At 40.1% G+C, this 18,081-nt stretch overlaps 1 protein-coding gene across 1 annotated transcript in view; it reads right to left on the bottom strand.

Annotated features, from left to right (window-relative positions):
- Positions 1-8,074: 8,074 nt before the first annotated feature.
- The window catches only part of SLCO5A1 (solute carrier organic anion transporter family member 5A1), a gene marked incomplete at both ends in the record, with an annotated part of 77,799 nt that continues 67,792 nt past the window's right edge, over positions 8,075-18,081 (bottom strand). The window contains 4 exons of the mRNA XM_082328181.1: positions 8,075-8,520; positions 9,774-9,838; positions 12,789-13,030; positions 16,516-16,675. Of these exons, the coding sequence (XP_082184307.1) occupies positions 8,075-8,520; positions 9,774-9,838; positions 12,789-13,030; positions 16,516-16,675 (913 nt within the window). The remainder of the gene's footprint in view (positions 8,521-9,773; positions 9,839-12,788; positions 13,031-16,515; positions 16,676-18,081) is intronic.

The following is an 18,081-nucleotide window of genomic DNA, read 5'->3' as shown; positions in this document are numbered from 1 at the left end:
GCAAACTAAGCACTATCAGAAGTCCAGTCCCGGAGTTCATGCCCTGGCTTTCTTTTATTGAGCAGTGTAGATGCACATAGACTCGTACCCTATGTATTTTTTCCAGCTGTCGATACCTATTTCAAACAAATTTGTGTTTCTTAGCATAACTAATATCAATCAAATTTAGTGCTAGAGGAAACTGTGCAATTTTACAGTTTATTTCTGTATGATCAATGCTTAGTTGTGATTTGGTGGTCACTGAATTCAGTGGAAAGATTTGGTTTTGTCTGACCATGCACTAAAAGACCAACTACTTCATCACCTGATCCAGAATGATTGCACAGTGACCCACGTACCTTTTTTGTTGCTTTCTTTTTTCTGTCAGAAATAAAACACACTTGATATGCTATTTTTTTATTTCCAAATATCAAGTATTCAAGAATTTGTTTTGTAAACACATGTTTACAACAGATGCTGACAATAGATTTCATTAAATGATGTGTTACACAGCTTTAGAATTATTCTAAGCTCTGCTGAGAAATAAATATCAATTAAAAAACCCCATACAGGAGCCTAAAGTATGCAAAACAAACCGCATAAACCAATTAGTCTCTTTTTACCACAGCACAGCACCCACACACTCATACGGTCAGACATACTTACAAATTTCCTTAATACTCTACACATTTGCTTAATAATGAGTTTTTTAAAAACTAAACAGTTACAGGCAGTGTGCCCACTCCATGCTCCTAACGTACTACCCAGACTATTCTGTCGCTGTTCTGCTTAAATCATTTGGTAGAGGCACGTGCTGCAGCCAAGGGCAAAACTCCCGGTTGCTCAACTGGGGAGAAGAGCAGGTCTTCTCTGACGGAAGTCTTCACTCAACCATGGATCACAGTGACTCCAAAGTCTTTTTTTTTTTTTTACTGAAACTCAGTTCTGGGTGATTTTGTACATGTTTTTTGGTTTGAAATTTCCCTTCATGTTTTCAAATATGGAATTTTTTAAAAAGGTAAAATTTCTGACCTATCGGTCAGAGCCGTACCTCTTAGTGCTACTTAGGATACAGATGCCTTCTCTGCATGAGCAGTCCAGGCACAGTAACACAAAATAATTATTTCAGAATTCAAAATGGAAGGGAAAAACTTTGTCTTCAAGATTTTAAAACCAAACCCCTCTGTATTAAATCATAGCTCACTTTAAAGCCGACCAGATTTGGCCTTTTTCCGTTGCTAGAGCTAGAACTTGCTCTTATTCTGCCCTTCTCTTTCTGGTATTCCGTGGAAGAACATTAATACTTCAGATCTGAATCCTCAATTTAATTCAAATGCTTGCTAACATTGCTTGGTTAAGGGGTCCCAAAATTTAGCCCAGTGTATCTTGTCATTACTATAGAATTTATTTTCAGCCTCTGCTTAAGCAAAGCCACTAAATAAAGTACCACTCCACAGCAGGATGAATACATCCCCCATGAGATTTCTGTGGTCTGTATAGCTTTTACCTTAGCTGTTAGCGCTGGGCCAAATCCTATGCTGCCTCCTGAAGTGACTTTCCCACAGAAGAGCTAGGTAGGAATTGGCCCACCAGGAATTACAAACACTGTCTTTGCTGGAGCAGTCCAGACTTTTAAGAACAAAACCACATGCAGTTGCGTCATTGACATGCCTTGAATATGTCAGTTAAGTCATAGTGAATACATCATAAAATACTTCAGTACCTATTAGCACCACAGTGTTGTTTAGTCATTTGTCCAAAGATTATCAAGCTGGCTCACCCTTCCTCGGGGTGAACAATGGTTTGGATGTTTTTTGTAGCCCTTCATGAATTCCACAGCTTTTCACCTATTCTATATCATGAACAAAATGTTGTTACAGGACAACATTGTGACAACTGGTTTGAGATAGATGAAATAAGAAAATACAGTACACACAATGGATAATGTAATAATTAGAAGAGTAGAATGGAACCTGAATAAATAAGCATCTGTTTCATAACTTTTTGAAGCCAAGAAAAGTTTGGAGCTACTTTGAACTTGCAGAGCTACGTCTGTGTTTAAAAGGCTGTATTAAGTCACAAGAAAATAGCTTATCTGAAGGACTGGAGGGGAGCGTTGCTAAAAACTACAGTTATTAACTGTAGTTAATGTAATGGATATGGCTATGGGATATGGATAGTGTTAGTTGTCCTCCTTAATTTATATAATATATTCTGTGGAAAGGATAGAGCAAATCTCCTTCCTGAGGATCAGGTAGGCTTTCAAACCTTTGGCCACATAATAACATGTATTAGTGATATTCAGTGTAAAGAAGAAGAAGAATCGTGTGAACCCTGGCCATACCTAGTCCCCACGCTGAAGGCTCCACATCTCTACTCTGCGACAATGTTTACATGTAACCTTTTTGAGCTGTTGTTTGTAAAACAAGATATTATAAGAAAAAAAGAAAGCCTTAATTCTATACCAAAGAATGAATCTACCACCATGATGTCAACTGTCCATCTTGTAAGCAGTCTAAAGGATAAAATTGTCTATAAAATCAAGTCCAATACGTGAAGAACCTGAAATGTGTTGATACAGGTTCAATCACCAAGGGGCAAACACTCTGTCCAAAGAAATGCCAATTCAGATTGCTGGCCAGCTAAATCTCTGTTACTGGGTGTTTTAAGTCCCTGAAAAGCAATCACAGCTGGATGGCTTCAGCTGGGGGAACCCAGACACTGCAGCATGCAGCGTGGTATCTCCTACGCCGTTATAAAAGACACCTTATTGAGAAAACAGAAAAACTTGTTTAGGAAGTATTTTGTCTTTGATCCTCAAAACCAGTAATTGTAACCAGTGAACAGAGTATAAAAGCTAAAGAAGCACTTGATGTCACCCAGTTCACCCACACGTGCTAAAGCGCCAGCTTGTTAACGTCCAACCCAAGACACTGGCCCAGTTCTTCAGCCTCATCATCAGACTGATGAGGCTGAGACTCTGGCTCCAAAATAGCAGTAAGACACTTTGGACCTATTTATCATCAGTTTTATGTCAATATAACACTACGAAGAGCTGTGGTGTTACACACACAGAAAGTGTAGTAAGGCAGCAATAACTCAGGCATTTGGGAGGAAAATCCACAAGAACAGTACAGAAGGTGCTGATCCCTCTCCCAGCCACGCTGTCTGGTGTTACATAGAGCAGGCAGTGCTCTGCTCTGCTTGTGCAGGATACTGAAAATGGCATCTGAACCTCTAGGTCCAAATTCCGTGAAAGGGCACAACCCAAACCTACAGCATTACTTGAGCAGTTGCATTGGCTTTAAGGTCAGAAAAATGCCCTCATTTAATCCATCTCCCCACATAATGCACAGATTTTCAGCCAGAAATTCATGAAATAAGTGAACGGCAGGAAGAGCTAGAATGCATCTTTGAGCATGTCCACAAAATATTTTGAATTTTCATTATATTTGAAAATGAAAGCTTTCCTCCATTGCCAGATATATAAGTAGCCACACGTGAATGCCACAGGGGAGTACTCGAGTGCTACTTTGTGCTATTCTGGTTACAATGATCACTGAATCCATGGGGGGAAAAAAACTCAGCATGGAAATTACTCTTTGGGTAAAGGAACTCCTTTCTGCATGCAGATGGGATTCGGTCCAATACTTACATACACGCATTATTTTTAAAGTGCATTACTTACTTAAGTATATAAACTACACACATATTTAAGTGTTCTGCTGGATCAGAGCCATAATGAATGGTTAATGCTACAAATTAATAAGCTCTATTTTAAAAAAAAGAAAACATATTTTTGAAAACACTACACTCAAGTGTTTGTAACTAATTTAGGGGCTTTCAAACTTATTTCTAATTTCTAATCTCTAAGATTTCTAATACCTAGGAGGAGATTTATGCCCTTACTTCACTTACAGAACAGCAAGTTCTGAGGAACTGCAGGTTACTACATGCACTTTTAAAGATACAACGACTGGTCAAAGAACTGAAAGTTTCCAATTAAATATAAATTGCACCATACTATTCAACATGTTTCTTGCAGCTGCTCACGCTGTACTGAAAGGACATAAAATGCCACCAGTTTCAAATTATACCATACTATATCCAGTATACTCATGGGGAAAAAGGAGGACCAAAACCATAGAGGGCTTTTGCCTAGGATTAGAAACACAGAGTCCTGCTGTCCAGATATTCCAGCCAAGACTGCAGCCCCCGAAAGCTCTACAAACCATCACCTGAGGGTGCTACACTCATAAGCACCCAAGGCCATGGCTACACCCTTTCTGAAGTTTTCCCTTTGTTGAGGAAACAGGGAGGAATGGGAGACTAAGCAAGGACGATCACTTGTTCAGTCAAGTCCATACATTGGGGCTACTTCTCCTCTCATGTCCCTCACTCGAAATCAGGAATAAGTGATGTGAGAGGAAATTAATCGGTCCTTGTGATGGCATGATGGCACTTTGTGGACTTGTAGTTAATCGTGGGGTGTCGTTATTCCATATTATCCCTGGCTTATTAACTGCAGGTAGATGACCTGGGTTTGCTACCGATAGCAGCCTGCGGGTGAACAGAACTCCTGCTTCACATTTTGTTGTGCTCACTGCTATCCAAACTTTAGTGTCTGGGGGTAGAGAGGGAAGGTGGTGGAAATTACAAGTCAATGGAATTTTATATTCCCTGGTCAGAGGGTTTGATGGCAGGAAGACAGCATGGCTGCCTTCACTGGGTGATAGACAAAGCTCCTTTTTTCTTCTTTTGAGTTGGTTTAGCACCACACATCAATCATGACTACTGCTAGGGATGCACACAGCTGCTCTGGCCATTTTGCTTCCTTCAGCAATGACAACCTCAGAAAATAGTGTTTGTTCAGCAGGTCTCAGTCCATATTTCAGTCAATGTTGACAATGCTGGAACTGACTTCTTTAGGAAGTTAATGTGTTTCCCCTGCGTGCCTTTATTGGCTTAGACTGTTATAGCTTACTCACAATAAAGCCTCCTTCAGGAATCAATCAAAAACTGGCCAGAGTTTGGGTTTTACTTCTTTCAGAGGATGCTAATTTAATTAAGTGATTTTGTAGAAATATATTCATATTGTCAAAATTATCTACATGAAAAAATACTAATGATTTTTTATGTTATGTTTTGTCTTGCATATAATTTCAAAAGGAAAATTAAAAGGCTATTGAAAGTATGTGAACAAGGCTTTTTCAGTATTTCCAAAGTGAACACCTTTACCTCTACGTCCCAGTTTCTCAAACATTTCAAAAAACTGAATGTTTTTAGAAGTGTGTCAGGATTTCCTAAGAAGCAGGTGGTCTCCATTCCAACAAGCTCTGAATTTCCTTGAAATCAGCTCCAAAGCTGCAGCAGTTGCAGATGTGTCACCTCTATCACTCTCATTCTCTGCCATCAGTGTCAGCTCCTGACACTCCTACAAGCCTAAACTGTTCTCCCTTGTTATTCGCATGGAACTGAAGTGCACGCAAGGCATGAAACAGAATAGATCAGGATAGATTATTCATTTCCAGCCTTTTACAATTCCCTAAATGCTCTGTTTCTGAGGTATTTGAAAAGATTGTCGCTCTTCATGTCATCCTGTGCTGATTAAAATTGGTGAGTGACTAAAATGGATGGGTCATGCGCTGCAATTACACTTTGTCCTACTAATTTCCCTCAATTTTTGCCATGGCAGGAATTTCTTGGTGCAAGAAGCATTTGAGACTGGAGCAAAAGGAGACACTTTTATCATCTATTCTGATCTCCTACAGCAAAAAAATATACCCAATACCTTTGAGCCAAGGAAATTTATTCCTTGGGATGAGAAGTGTAGAAGCTAACATCTCAAGCGGCACTGGACTGAGGATGTGTTGTGTCCGGTGGCTTGATCCGAGAAAGCTATTAATATGTATAGAATAGCAGAAGGTGATTAAAATGATATTCCTCTACGTTGTAGTTTAGAGTAGAAGCATTTGAGTTTGCAGCCACAGCGAATGGAAATTGTTACAAGCCACATAAATGGACTGAGACATTCTGAAATAAGCAGCCACCATTTCAAGCAGGGGAACCGGCCTGGTGGGTAGCCCCATGTGCTGGTCAAGGAGAGCCAGGAGATGAAGGAAGGCAGCCGGCAAAGGAGAAAGAGGGAAATCTACTCTTCCCAGGACAACTCAATGGATGCCAAGGAGAGTACTGTCTTTAATTTCAAGGACTTGGTTCCATATAATGTTTGATCACTGATAAATTAAATCATTGACAAATTAAAATTTAAACCAGGAATAACTCTGTTCAAAAATATGCAGAAGTTCTGCTCTGTTCTATTTATTTTCACACAAGCCCCCCACATTGCAAAATCCAAACCTGCCTATCACTGAATCCTCTTAAAAGAGCGCTTTTAATTTCCTAAACCTCTAAGACTCTCTCTGCAGGGCAAAATACAACTTTGACTTCCTAGTGTCCACCTGAAATCATTCTCTGCCCTTTGAGACATCATTAGTATGTCATAAGCGTGGCACTACAAAGCCTCCAGAGTAAGAAATGAGATGCCAAGTACATTTGATTAGAAAGTCCCAGCATCTCTGGGGGAGAAAGCACACTACAGTAATTTGGAATAAGAAAAGGCCACATCACGTCCCATGGGTCCATGCTTGCAGACAATTTCTATTCTTAGCTCTTCCCCTGGAAGGGCAAAGGAGAGATAACTCGCCCTTTGCCTTCACAGAAGCATTCAATGAAGCTGAGAAAAGGAAAGGCGGCCACGTGTGGGACAAACCGTGCAACTATGACCTCCAGGCCTGTCCCACCAGCCTGCTCAGCACCCGGCAGTGGGAGAGGCAGAAGTGGGGCAGAAATGAGAGGGACCCGGGGTCTGTGCCGGCATCCCCTCCCCAGCTGTCCTTGGTGGCGGGGAGCACAGCACTCCAGCAGTGCCAAGAGCAGAGGGGAAAGCCTTGTGCCAGGCACCGCGGCAGGTAGGTTGCTTGCAGCCCACTTGAAGGGCTCAATCCTGCAGCAGGCAGCGACCCTGTGCCGTCGCTGGTTGCGAGGGGCCCGCCGGGTCCCAGGCAGCCACTCAGACACGAAACGAAGCCATCAGCTCTCCCTCGAGATTTTTTCACTGAAGCGGAACTAGACTGGCATGTGTTTCTGAAGGACAGCCAAGCTCTTCCTATCAAGCTATAACTGGTTATTTTCTTCTTCAGGAAAAGTATGGATTTGGCGTTAGTAACGGCCGCTCAAATAACATTACAGCAATATGCACATATCCGCTCTGGTATGTGTGTGTGATTCCTACATTTTAATGTTGTTATAAATTAACACTGAAGTTTTTTACTCCAAGTATTATACTTTTCTAGCCTGTGTACTTTGTGAAGAATGACTACCTCCCATCAAATGAAAATTAATGCACTTTTTGACAGGATAAAGATATTACGACTCCACATTTGCAAATGTTACCTGATGCATAACTTTTGTATGGCTTAACATGTTAATAACAGTACTTTAAACCTTATGTACTTTTTTAATTTAATGCTTATGTCTGAAAATAGCCCCTTTCAAATTCAGTTGCAGTAATGTCTTTAAAAGCAAACTTTAAACTTAATTTGCTGCACATACAATTGTCCAAATAAGTTGCATAGTTTAAACAAGTTCAGTTGTGCTTTGTAGCAGAACTCACAGTAATTACTCATCTCTTAAAAATATGATTTGCAGATATGAAGTTGACGATACATTTAAGCATTTTTGTGACATCTAGACATCAACAATACGAGTTTTTGTCACTCTTCCGCTGACTTCTGCTGTTCATAATACCTCACCCTTACATTGATATTAGATCAGAGCATGGACATTTAATGGACACATCTGAAATAATTACAAACACAATTTTTAAAACTCCATTGTCAGGAGGGGAGAAATAAGAACTTGGGTTGGTTTGAGGTATCCAGCCCTCAGGAACATACTATGGTTGTTTGCATTAAGCTTTGTTGGTTTTATCACATGTTATATTTAGATTAAAAATAGAAGGCACAGGTGTTTTACAAGGCGCCGTAATTAAGTCAACCAACAAAACTAAGTATTACATTACCAAGCCAGGGGTCTATATCTCAGCAGTGACTTCTTCCAATGCATTTTCATTTGAGGAATTTATTGCTTCTGAAAAAGGGCCGGGGTATGTCTGTGCTATGCAGTTCATTCTTTGTGCCACACTGATGTCTCCTCGGGAACTGAAGGTAGGGCAGGATCTAGTCCGTGCATAGTTTTGTGGGGGTCCAGCTTGGCCAACCATCTCACTCACAGTGTTCACCGGCGAAGCCCTCCATCTCTGTCTCTGCAGTTGCTCTTCTTTACACTTAATGGAATACCAGGCCAGGAAAATAAAAAAGAATCCCACGAACTTGAGAGCAGCTGCCAACCCAAAGTAGACAAAACGAAATGAGGTGACATCGTATTCCCAACAAGATCCTTGTACGCCGCAATCCTGTTGCCAAAGCATGCACGTGGTATCAATAACAGCCCCAAAATAAATTGGAGTGGGAATGTAAGCTGAAATAAAAATAGCAACAGAAATAATATGTGTTAATATATAGTGGAAAACTTCTAAAGAAACTATATGCCTTAGCCAAACAGTGTAGGTCAAGAAGTTTTGAGATTTCTACACTGCTGTTCTCACATGAAATGTGAAACATGGAAAACTGGTCAGCCGATCTTCCCACCAACACTACTTATCCCACACATGAAACATACCACAAATGGGAAAGAATTCAAGCAAAGAAAGAAGGCAATGCAGCAGCACCTTACAACAGGTACTGCTTCAATCTGCTGTCCCCAGACAGCTCTTCTTGAACTATGTGTCCCCCAAAAGAAAATCCAACGTTGCTCTCAGGAAATAAAATACAAGAGAGGAACAAAATACAACGTTATCTCCAGAGCATTACTTGCTGAACATCCATTGCCCATGAGCTGGGAAAGGGCGGGGGTTGCTACTTTAAATTAAGGAGAAAAAACCCCAAAGACTGCAAAATGTTTCTCTTACTGAAGATGGATGGAAGCAGTGAGGTCACTAAAACTGTAAATTTTCTTTTGAATAGATCTTCCTCAGAAACAGACTTTAACTTCTAAGGTTGCTAAAAATGTAGCCAGCCCACTGAATGCTCCTGCTTTCTCCAGAAATACGACACCTTTAAGACAAGTCAGAAACGTCCTTTCTCAAAGAAAACTTCTAGATGCAGCTACACAGGCTTCTCCTCTTGTTCTCTTAGAATAGTCCTATGCTTGCTCTAGTCATATGATTCGTAGTAGCTGAACACCTGGAGTGTTCTTTATAGGCAGGATTTTAGAAGTTCAAGAGCTTGAAAGAAACTACTTTGTGGAATAAAGACTTTTAACATGTACCCTTTTTGCTTTGAATCATTTGAAATTAGATATTAAGTAATAATTTCTTCTTATTTAAAAAATGCAAAATGCTATTGTTATTGCTGAAAGCAATAAAAATCTGTTTCTAAAAAAGAAAAAAATCCTTATAAAAAAATATTTAGTAACTATTAATTTTTAAATAAAATTTGAAACTAAAAATCTCTCTTTCTGAGACAAAAATGTTCTAGAAAGTCAGTAACAACAAAAAAAGAAAATTAAATACATTATCAGCTACAATGTTTTCAGAAGCTATTAATTTTAGGTTCCTAATACAATTAGTCAGGCCATTAGTTGCAGATTTATGGAATTTTAGTACTTTTATGGTACATTTAAGCCGAATATGGTGAGCCTTTATGGAAATGCTGAGTAACTGTAAGACTTACCAAGAGTTCGTAATAAAACAAACTGCATTCCTAGTGCAAAGGGTCGCTCCCCATCTTCCACAGACCTAGCAAGCAAAAAGAAAACTCCTCTGAAGAAATAGTCATAACAGATAATCGTTGTAGTATGTTCTGGCTCTACCTCCTGACTTTTTTCCGAGCTATAAAAAAATCTTTGCCTAAATTTCTTCCATTTAGCTTCTAATATTGTTAACTCTTATAGCTAGGAAAAAATCTAGCCAGCCCCTCCTGTCCCTGTTTCATCAAAATCTCAAACCTTTCTTTACCTGTAAGGTCTGAAGAATTTGATCCAAACCCATTAAGGAAATTTAGAGAATCCATCCAAAATAAAATAAATACTGTTCCTTTTCAATACAAGTAATACAAGATTTCTTCCACTGGTTTCAAAGGAAAAATGACAAGCTTTCAAAAGACTAAATACAAAGTAATGATATTCCACAATGCAACTACAACTTTAGGAAACCACAAATTTGCTTCTGATATAAAAAATAGTTTTAAATCTTAACCTAAAGGTCTGAAATTAAGATAGGCAGCTGGCTAATGACATTGAAATATAAGATAAAAACACACAAAAAGACTGCAGTCAATGAGGTGCAGCTGTAAAATCAAGGTTTTGAAGTCAAGCACTCACTCAGAAGTTTAGAAATTGGGGAACCAACCTGGGCCACAAATCTTGGCCTGATGAACTGTGCACAATATCTGGTTTGGGACAGTGGGTGTCACTGTTCATGTGTGTGGGCCATCTTTTTTTTTACTGAACATTACAAAATCCTGCTGGACATGATCCTTACGATCCTCACTATTGTGAGGCTCATGGCAATATTAATGTTAATTGATTGTAGTTTACCTTTGCATAATTGCAGTGCAATGGCAATGGATTATTTTTATTTTTATTTTTATTTTTATTTTTATTTTTATTTTTATTTTTATTTTTATTTTTATTTTTATTTTTATTTTTATTTTTATACAGGTGGAAAACCCAGAGACAGAAGGAATAAGGTCAGACGTCTCTGAATTATAACAGCGCTGTGCACACAGTAGCTGAATTAAAGCTACGTGAGCAACTGGAATTCTGATGTGCCCACTCCCAAGCACTTGGCTTCACAGTCCTAACAGTGATCCTTGCACCCATTTTGCAGATTTTTTGAAAAGCAAGCTGGAAGACAAATTCCATCACATGACACGGCACAGTCCTCCACGTGTCAGCATCAGGCTCCTGCATAAACCTCAGCCACTTGAGCTGAGAAAATTACAGCAAGACAGTGCTTGTCCTTGCTGGGGATGAGACACAGATGCCTGCCAGAGGGTTTCAGATCTGTGCTCACAGCTGAGCCTAAGGAGAGCAAAGCCAAGTCCTTATCTGCTTCATGTTTTCTAAGGCTCCATGACCTTTTACAAAGATTTGCCATTATGTTTTTTATAGGGGCCTAACTGTGAGCAGCAGCAGAACATCAGTAGTCTCAGAATATCAGAGTTAAGATATAGAGACCACACTACCAGGAGAAAATCCCACTTGGTTGGGAGGACCATTCTTGCAGAAAGAAAAGGACCAAGACTGGTTTAAAAAAGCTCAATTTGGAGAGAGATTTTACACAAAACCATGTCAAAAGATGTCTCTACACTAGCAATTAATGCAGCTCAAGAGAAGGAGATTTATACAGCTAAACAGTTCATGCAGAGGACCTGACATTACACCACAAGCATTTCAGGTTTTGTAGGGATTTACTTCAGATCAGCTCTAACCTGGTCCCAGGGACTGAATGCCCATTTGCATCTGGATCATTTTGGGCGTGCTTCTGAAGAGCATCCCAAACACTGGAACAGGCTTCCTAGAGAGGCGGTCGATGCCCCATGCCTGTCAGTCTTTGGACAATTCCTTGAATAACACGCTTTAATTTTCAGTCAGCCCTGAAGTGGTCAGGCAGTTGTACTAGACGATCGTTGTAGGTCCCTTCCAACTGAACTATTTTATTCTGTTCTGTTCTGTTCTGTTCTGTTCTATTCTATTCTATTCTATTCTATTCTATTCTATTCTGTTTTTTCTATCTTCTGGCTCATCTCCATCCAAAAGGAACTTACTTCTTGAATTTTGAGAGCTCTTCAGCTTCAGATTCCAAACCAAACCAACATCTTTAAACCATTCTCTTTCTCCTTCTGTTACCAGTAGAACCAATACCTATGGGTGTGCTTTGTAAATCCTAGTAAATAATTACCTCATTTTCCTCTAATTCTTCCTCCTCCTCTTTTAACAACAGCAACATATATTATACAAATACAAATTTATTTTAGCAGTAGACCGTACTCTGTTTTTTCAGCTCACTTTTCTTTAAAAATCAGACTGAAGTTCACTTACAGAAGCCGTATTTTAAATGGACAAAAATGTCACAGGGAGTGAAAATGTTTATCAGACCAGATGGCAGAGATGGGAAAAGCCAATCCAAAAACCTGAACACTTTTTTTCAAATGGACAAATAAATGACACTACCTTTCCCTACAAAGACTGTGTTGTTCTCTATCCTTAAATGATCACGGTGACAACACCACTACTACAAGTACAAGTTCAAAATTCTTGTGAAGAAAAAAAGGGAAAACGCAAAAACAGGCATGTGGCAGGAATGAACAATTTTAAGAAAGAGAAAAGGATAATTTTAAATATTAACTTTTTTTCATTTGCATTTGAAAATCCAAACCATTGCTTTAAGAAGGTTGAAAATTTCTTGAGGAGTAATCATTTTCTTACATGATGCATTTACTTGTTCTCTCTTTATAGTACCTGGAAATCACTGGGCACTTCATGTTTCTTAAAGTGGATTGTCATGTTACCTATTCTAAATTCAAGCAAGTTCCACCCTATCCATGTCAGCCCTATTCTATTCACTTTTTAAGGATACATAAGCTTGAAAGAGTTTGGCTGCATTGCTCCAGCCTCTTCTGACACAGGCACTGGTGATAGTGGGCACAGCAAAAATACTTAAAAAACCATAACTGAATTCTCACCTGAGTGTCACTATGATTGCTGACGGCTGGGCGCATGCTGTTATAAGGGTAACAATGAAGAGAAATATCAGGAATGGGATAAGCGTGTTGCAGGTTCGATCGCACTTCCCAGAAACAGCGTAGCCGTTCTCATTCAGGTAGGTTTTGACAATAACCAGACGGAGCTGACTGCGCTGGCCCACCGTTGGCGGAGTGATCACCTGGCGACTCTGGACACAGGCACATTCAGTGTAATTTCTTACCTGGGGAGAGTGAAAAAGAACATTTCCACATGAAAAACCCATGCAAGAAAGACATTGCACAGAGCCGTGGTACAACAGTCCCATGGTACTTTTCAATCTCTAGCATCATTACCCCAATTACAAGCAAGGTTACCACTCCAAGTATTTTTGGAGCTGGCCAGGACTTCCTGTGATGAGACTGCCTTTCCATTGCTTACAACTTCCATTGTTTAGGCTGAGTTTAGAAAAAATTCTGGAATATTTTTGGAAAATTCTGCTGAAACAACTCAATCACTTCTGACAGGGAGGCTAGAGAAAAAGATTGTTTCTACCTTATTACAAAAACTGTGAGGAAACACTCTTTAAGCAGCACTGACACCACCATATTCTGGAATTTAGCAGGCTGTCAGCATCCATCTTCAGGAGGTGTCTTCTGCCATCTCAATGAAAGTCCCAGATTCAGCTAAAGAGCAACAAGCTGCACTTCATGCTTGGAGCCCAGGACCTTCCAGTTGGATGTGGATGTGGATGGGATGCATACAGGAGCAAAACCAGAGAATGAGAAAGCAGAGACTTAAACAGTGAGACTGAAGGACTTGAGGGATTCCTGAATGGACAACGAGGCTGAAATTAGGATGAACAGACTGAATAACGAAGTGGCATATCATAGGCAAAGGGACCGTGATTTGAGCAAGGTGAGGAAGAGCTAGATCAGAAATAGTCTCACGTCACATTATTCTACTACTGTTTTCAACTTCTCTAATGGTGACGGGGTGTGCGGCAGATCAGAATACTTCAGCGTTAGAGGGGAAACAGGTCAGGGCTCCTGTGATGTTCCTGTAACTTGGAGGAGTTTTGGGGTTTGATGCTTGCATTCATAAAACCTAGGACCACACATGCACAGAAGCTACATTAGAAGACCATCTTAAGGCTGCAAATTTAAGCACTTGGACATCAGGAAATACCCAACTTAGGGTTGTTTGTCAACTTTAATGTATACCTCTGTATGTGTTTGTGTTATGACATAGCCTCACATTTTTTTCCATGGGATTTAGCTGAACATCTTAATAAGGTATCAATTTATCCAGTATTTTACCTCCCATTTTCAAAATGTGGCTCCAGGTAATTTTTTCCTTACACTAAACATATTCCACTACAAAGACATAATGACTCATATTTCATATGGATTCTTCTGTCACACTCATCATTATAGCTTAACTCTTTCAAAAAGGAGTAATTTATCTTCAAAACAGTTTTAAGATGAGGCACTGATGTTGTTATCTCTGTTTTGTAGCTAAATAACTGAAACAGATCAAAAGTTTCACAAATGTGGGTGGCAAATATGAGATAGTTGGGATCCTTTTTTTCAGAACATTTTCCATTATATACAATATATTCTAAATGAAACTTTTTGTGCCTTCAGATACAGGTTTAGAAGAATACAAAATTAATGACCAACTGGAAGATGTTTAGTTTCAGTAAGTGACTTGCCCAACATCACTTACGAATGGAGGCAATGACAGAATCCAGTTTCCCAAGGCAGCACTACACTGTCCTGTCTAACATCACATGAGTATTTGCTTTTGTTCTACAGTCCCTCACCTTAATCTCCTTACTGCTTCCAAACAGGCATCCTACAGAAAATAGTTCTCTTTACTACACAATCTTGGTTCACCACCAGATAAACCAAATCTGTGCACTAAAAGACTCAGATATGACACAACAGAAATACTAGAGTATAGGAATATATATATAAAATAAGTATAAACTGTGCACAGGCATCCTTTTCTCCTACTTCCAATTTTTAACTGGTTAATTTTGAAAAAAGTGTATGTTATAAACTTAAATCCAAATGTTATAAGTTAGCAAGATTTCCTGTGCTACAGAGTGACACAAGCTTACACTTGTTTTTAGAAGTGCCCAACATAAAGCATTATTTAATGAAGAAATGTATTTTCCTACTAATGACAGCCTTATTCTGTTCACCATTATCTACCCAGTTAAAACTTCAGGCCATGAAGGATCTTTTCTTAAATCACAAGAGGAAATTGTATGTTTCAAAATCTGTAGTGAAGAGTACACACTCCCAAGGTACCTCCCAAAAAAATGAATTATTAGTGCCAGTTTGATATCAGGTGAAATGTAGCAAAGATCAAACCTATGTCTCAATCCAGCAAAGCACAAATAAGATTTACATAGACACTGAAAGTTAACCACAGGCTCACATCACAGGCTTTGCACATTGGGCCAATGCAATTTTCTATTAAAAACCAGCAAGATACTCTAAAAAAAAAAAAACCTATAAAGGAAATGAATTGTTCTAAGTGGAATCAACATACGAACCTCCATTTTCAGACCATTATCCAAACCTGAGAAAGCGCAGCACTGGACCTAACATCCTCCTGCTGCACAGGCTGGCTAAGGACTGCAAATCAGGAGACTGATACATTATAAATAAGCTTTCTGGAAAGCACAGTCAAGTCCTGAGAAAATCAATGTTTACATTACTTCCTGTCTTTCTTAATTATCCTTTTTGAAAGGACAGTTCTGTAACAGAAGAATTTAAGAGTTTGTTTTTTGTATGAAACAAGCACAACCATAATGCTCTGTTGATATTTACGTCAGATTCTACTTTTCAACTGTTTTCCAGCGTGACTGGAAGACTGGGCTGTAACACGCAGTGTATTTCCAAGAAAGAAAGTGGATGATTGACATCCTTTAAGTTCTGGCTACTTGAGTTCAATGACAATCACTTCATTTAGCCTGGAAGAGGTTTAGAGAAAGGCTATGAGAATGGCCAAAATATTTTACGCGAACAGGACAAACGGGCAGTCTTTATTTAGCCATGCAAACAAAAGACCTATCAATATACACTGGTGCAGGTGCAACAGCTACTTATGCAAAATGGCAAGGCTGACACAAAGACTAATGATTTTAAACAGGCCATGACTAAATTTAAACAGGAGTTCAAAACACTTCCAACTACCTGAGGAGTTAAGTTCTTCCTTCCATTCAGAGAGGGAGCCAAAAAAACCCCCATAATTGCTCTTACGAGTAACACTGATGAGCTTGTGGAAAGACAGTATGACATGGCTGCCTATGTTAGCAGAAAGCTGAATGAGATGACACGGACTCAAGGTCCCCTCTCCGAGCCCTGCAGGAGCAGCAGACAGGCAGGCTACTGCCATCAGGGACTTCAGAGTCTTTACTGGAAACACCAGCCCTCCGCACCCCGTGGCACTTCGCACTCACTCGGTTGGAGGATTCACTTGGTACAAATGAGCTTGTGCCTCAAATTTGTACGTAACTGAAAGGAAGGAGAGTGGGACTGTGCATCACCAGCCTTTCAAACCATGGAAAGACTCATGCGCGAGTCAGCAGCAGAGCAACTTCTCCAGAGCTTAAGAGGGGGGATGCTTGCACTAGAAACAAAGCAGTCTTTGATCTGCATCAGTCCCGAGGGGCTACTCACAGGTTGTACGTGGGTGGGTGGGTGAAGCACTTACCCCTGTGCTATGGTTTCCACCATTGATGCAGCCAGCTAGGCAAGGATTAAAATACGTTATTCCATCTGATCCACAGACAGGCTCGTACTCATGAATCTTACATCCACAGTTAACATTACAGCTCCCAGTCAGATTCCTGTGGGCCATGGCAAGAGTGGGACTGAAGAAAGGAAAAAGAACATGCTAGTAGAGCAAGCACAGATATCCTGCTGTTCAGAGGAAGAAAACATCCTACTCATTAACTCTGGAACTGAGAGTTGATTATCAGAGAAAGACTGCATTAACTCTAGGTTATGTATGATTTAAACAATATAGAAGAACATCCAAGGCATCCTTGCCATCAACTAAAAACACAATACAAAAATAATACCAAAGTTTAAAACCTGTATCTTATTTGCCCAGGTAATAGTTGTATTTTTCCCCTGTTTTTTTTCCTTTAAGTTAAGACACCCCTATTTTATACGTCTATCCTAAGCTTTAGCAATTTGTTGTTGATTACTAGCGAAAGGCTCAGTAACAAGATGTAAGCATGAACTAATAGGCACCTTTTCCCACATACCAACAACTGTTCAGAAAACATAATGCTTGTATTATTTAGATGTGTATGTGAAATCTACAGGAATCTCTCTAGATCTGGAAGAGTGCTGTGCTTTTACTAACTGTCTGTAAAAGAACCACTCCTCCGCTTCCCTGGACCATTCCCCAAAATCTTGTCAAAGCCCAACTTTCTAGGTCCTTCCCAGGAGCGTTTGGCGGTATGCTCAGAAGGAACTAAAGGGAATTTCAAAGCTAAAGGACACGCACACACCAAAAAGCAGGCTCTTCACTATCAATCACTGCTGCTTCAAACAGGTGGTTGAACAGATCTCAACTGCTACAGCAGGGAAGTGCATCAACTCTTCACTGGCAAGTGCCATGCCAGCCTGGGCACATCCTCACCATGGGATGAATGCGCAAAGGGAACCCAACCAAGGCAGCAGCTCATGGCACTCATCTGAGCTCATGTAACAAGGCTTGAATGAAGCACTGCACTGAGACAGCTACAGGTCTCTCCCAGTGCACCCTCTCCTCCAGCTAACACCTCTGCATGGCACATCTGGGCCCTGTCTGGAGAGAGCAGGTCATTTGGAAGCAGTTTTGGTCTCCCCAAATGGCACTGCCCTGGGTGCTGGGGATCCCAAAGCAAGACAAACTCCTCAGATGTAAACAATACCCGATATCCTGGGCCGCCAAGGGGCAGCCAGTATGAACCACTGAGTGCCAGAGTGCAACTTGTGGCTGGAATCGAGGTTTTATAATTGTACCAGTTGTACCATTGCAGCTCAATCCAGAAGTGACAAAGGCCTCAGTAACAGCAGAGTCCATATCTGTAACATCACAGACTCTTCATCAGAAGGTGATGGGGGAAAAAAAAACCCACTAATCAAATGGTGCTTTTTGCTATCAGTAGAAAGAAATCAACTCTGGTAACCACTGACGGCCAGCTGTCACGATCACAGATTTTGACTCAGGTTGACTAAGTCACACAGTCACCAAATTAACCATCTCCTGTCTTACCTACCATAT

The sequence above is a fragment of the Platalea leucorodia genome, assembly GCF_965183815.1.
Source record: "Platalea leucorodia genome assembly, chromosome: 1".
Classification (NCBI taxonomy): domain Eukaryota; kingdom Metazoa; phylum Chordata; class Aves; order Pelecaniformes; family Threskiornithidae; genus Platalea; species Platalea leucorodia.
The sequence above is the reverse complement of the archived record's forward strand: the minus strand, read 5'-3'. Positions and strand labels throughout refer to the sequence as shown.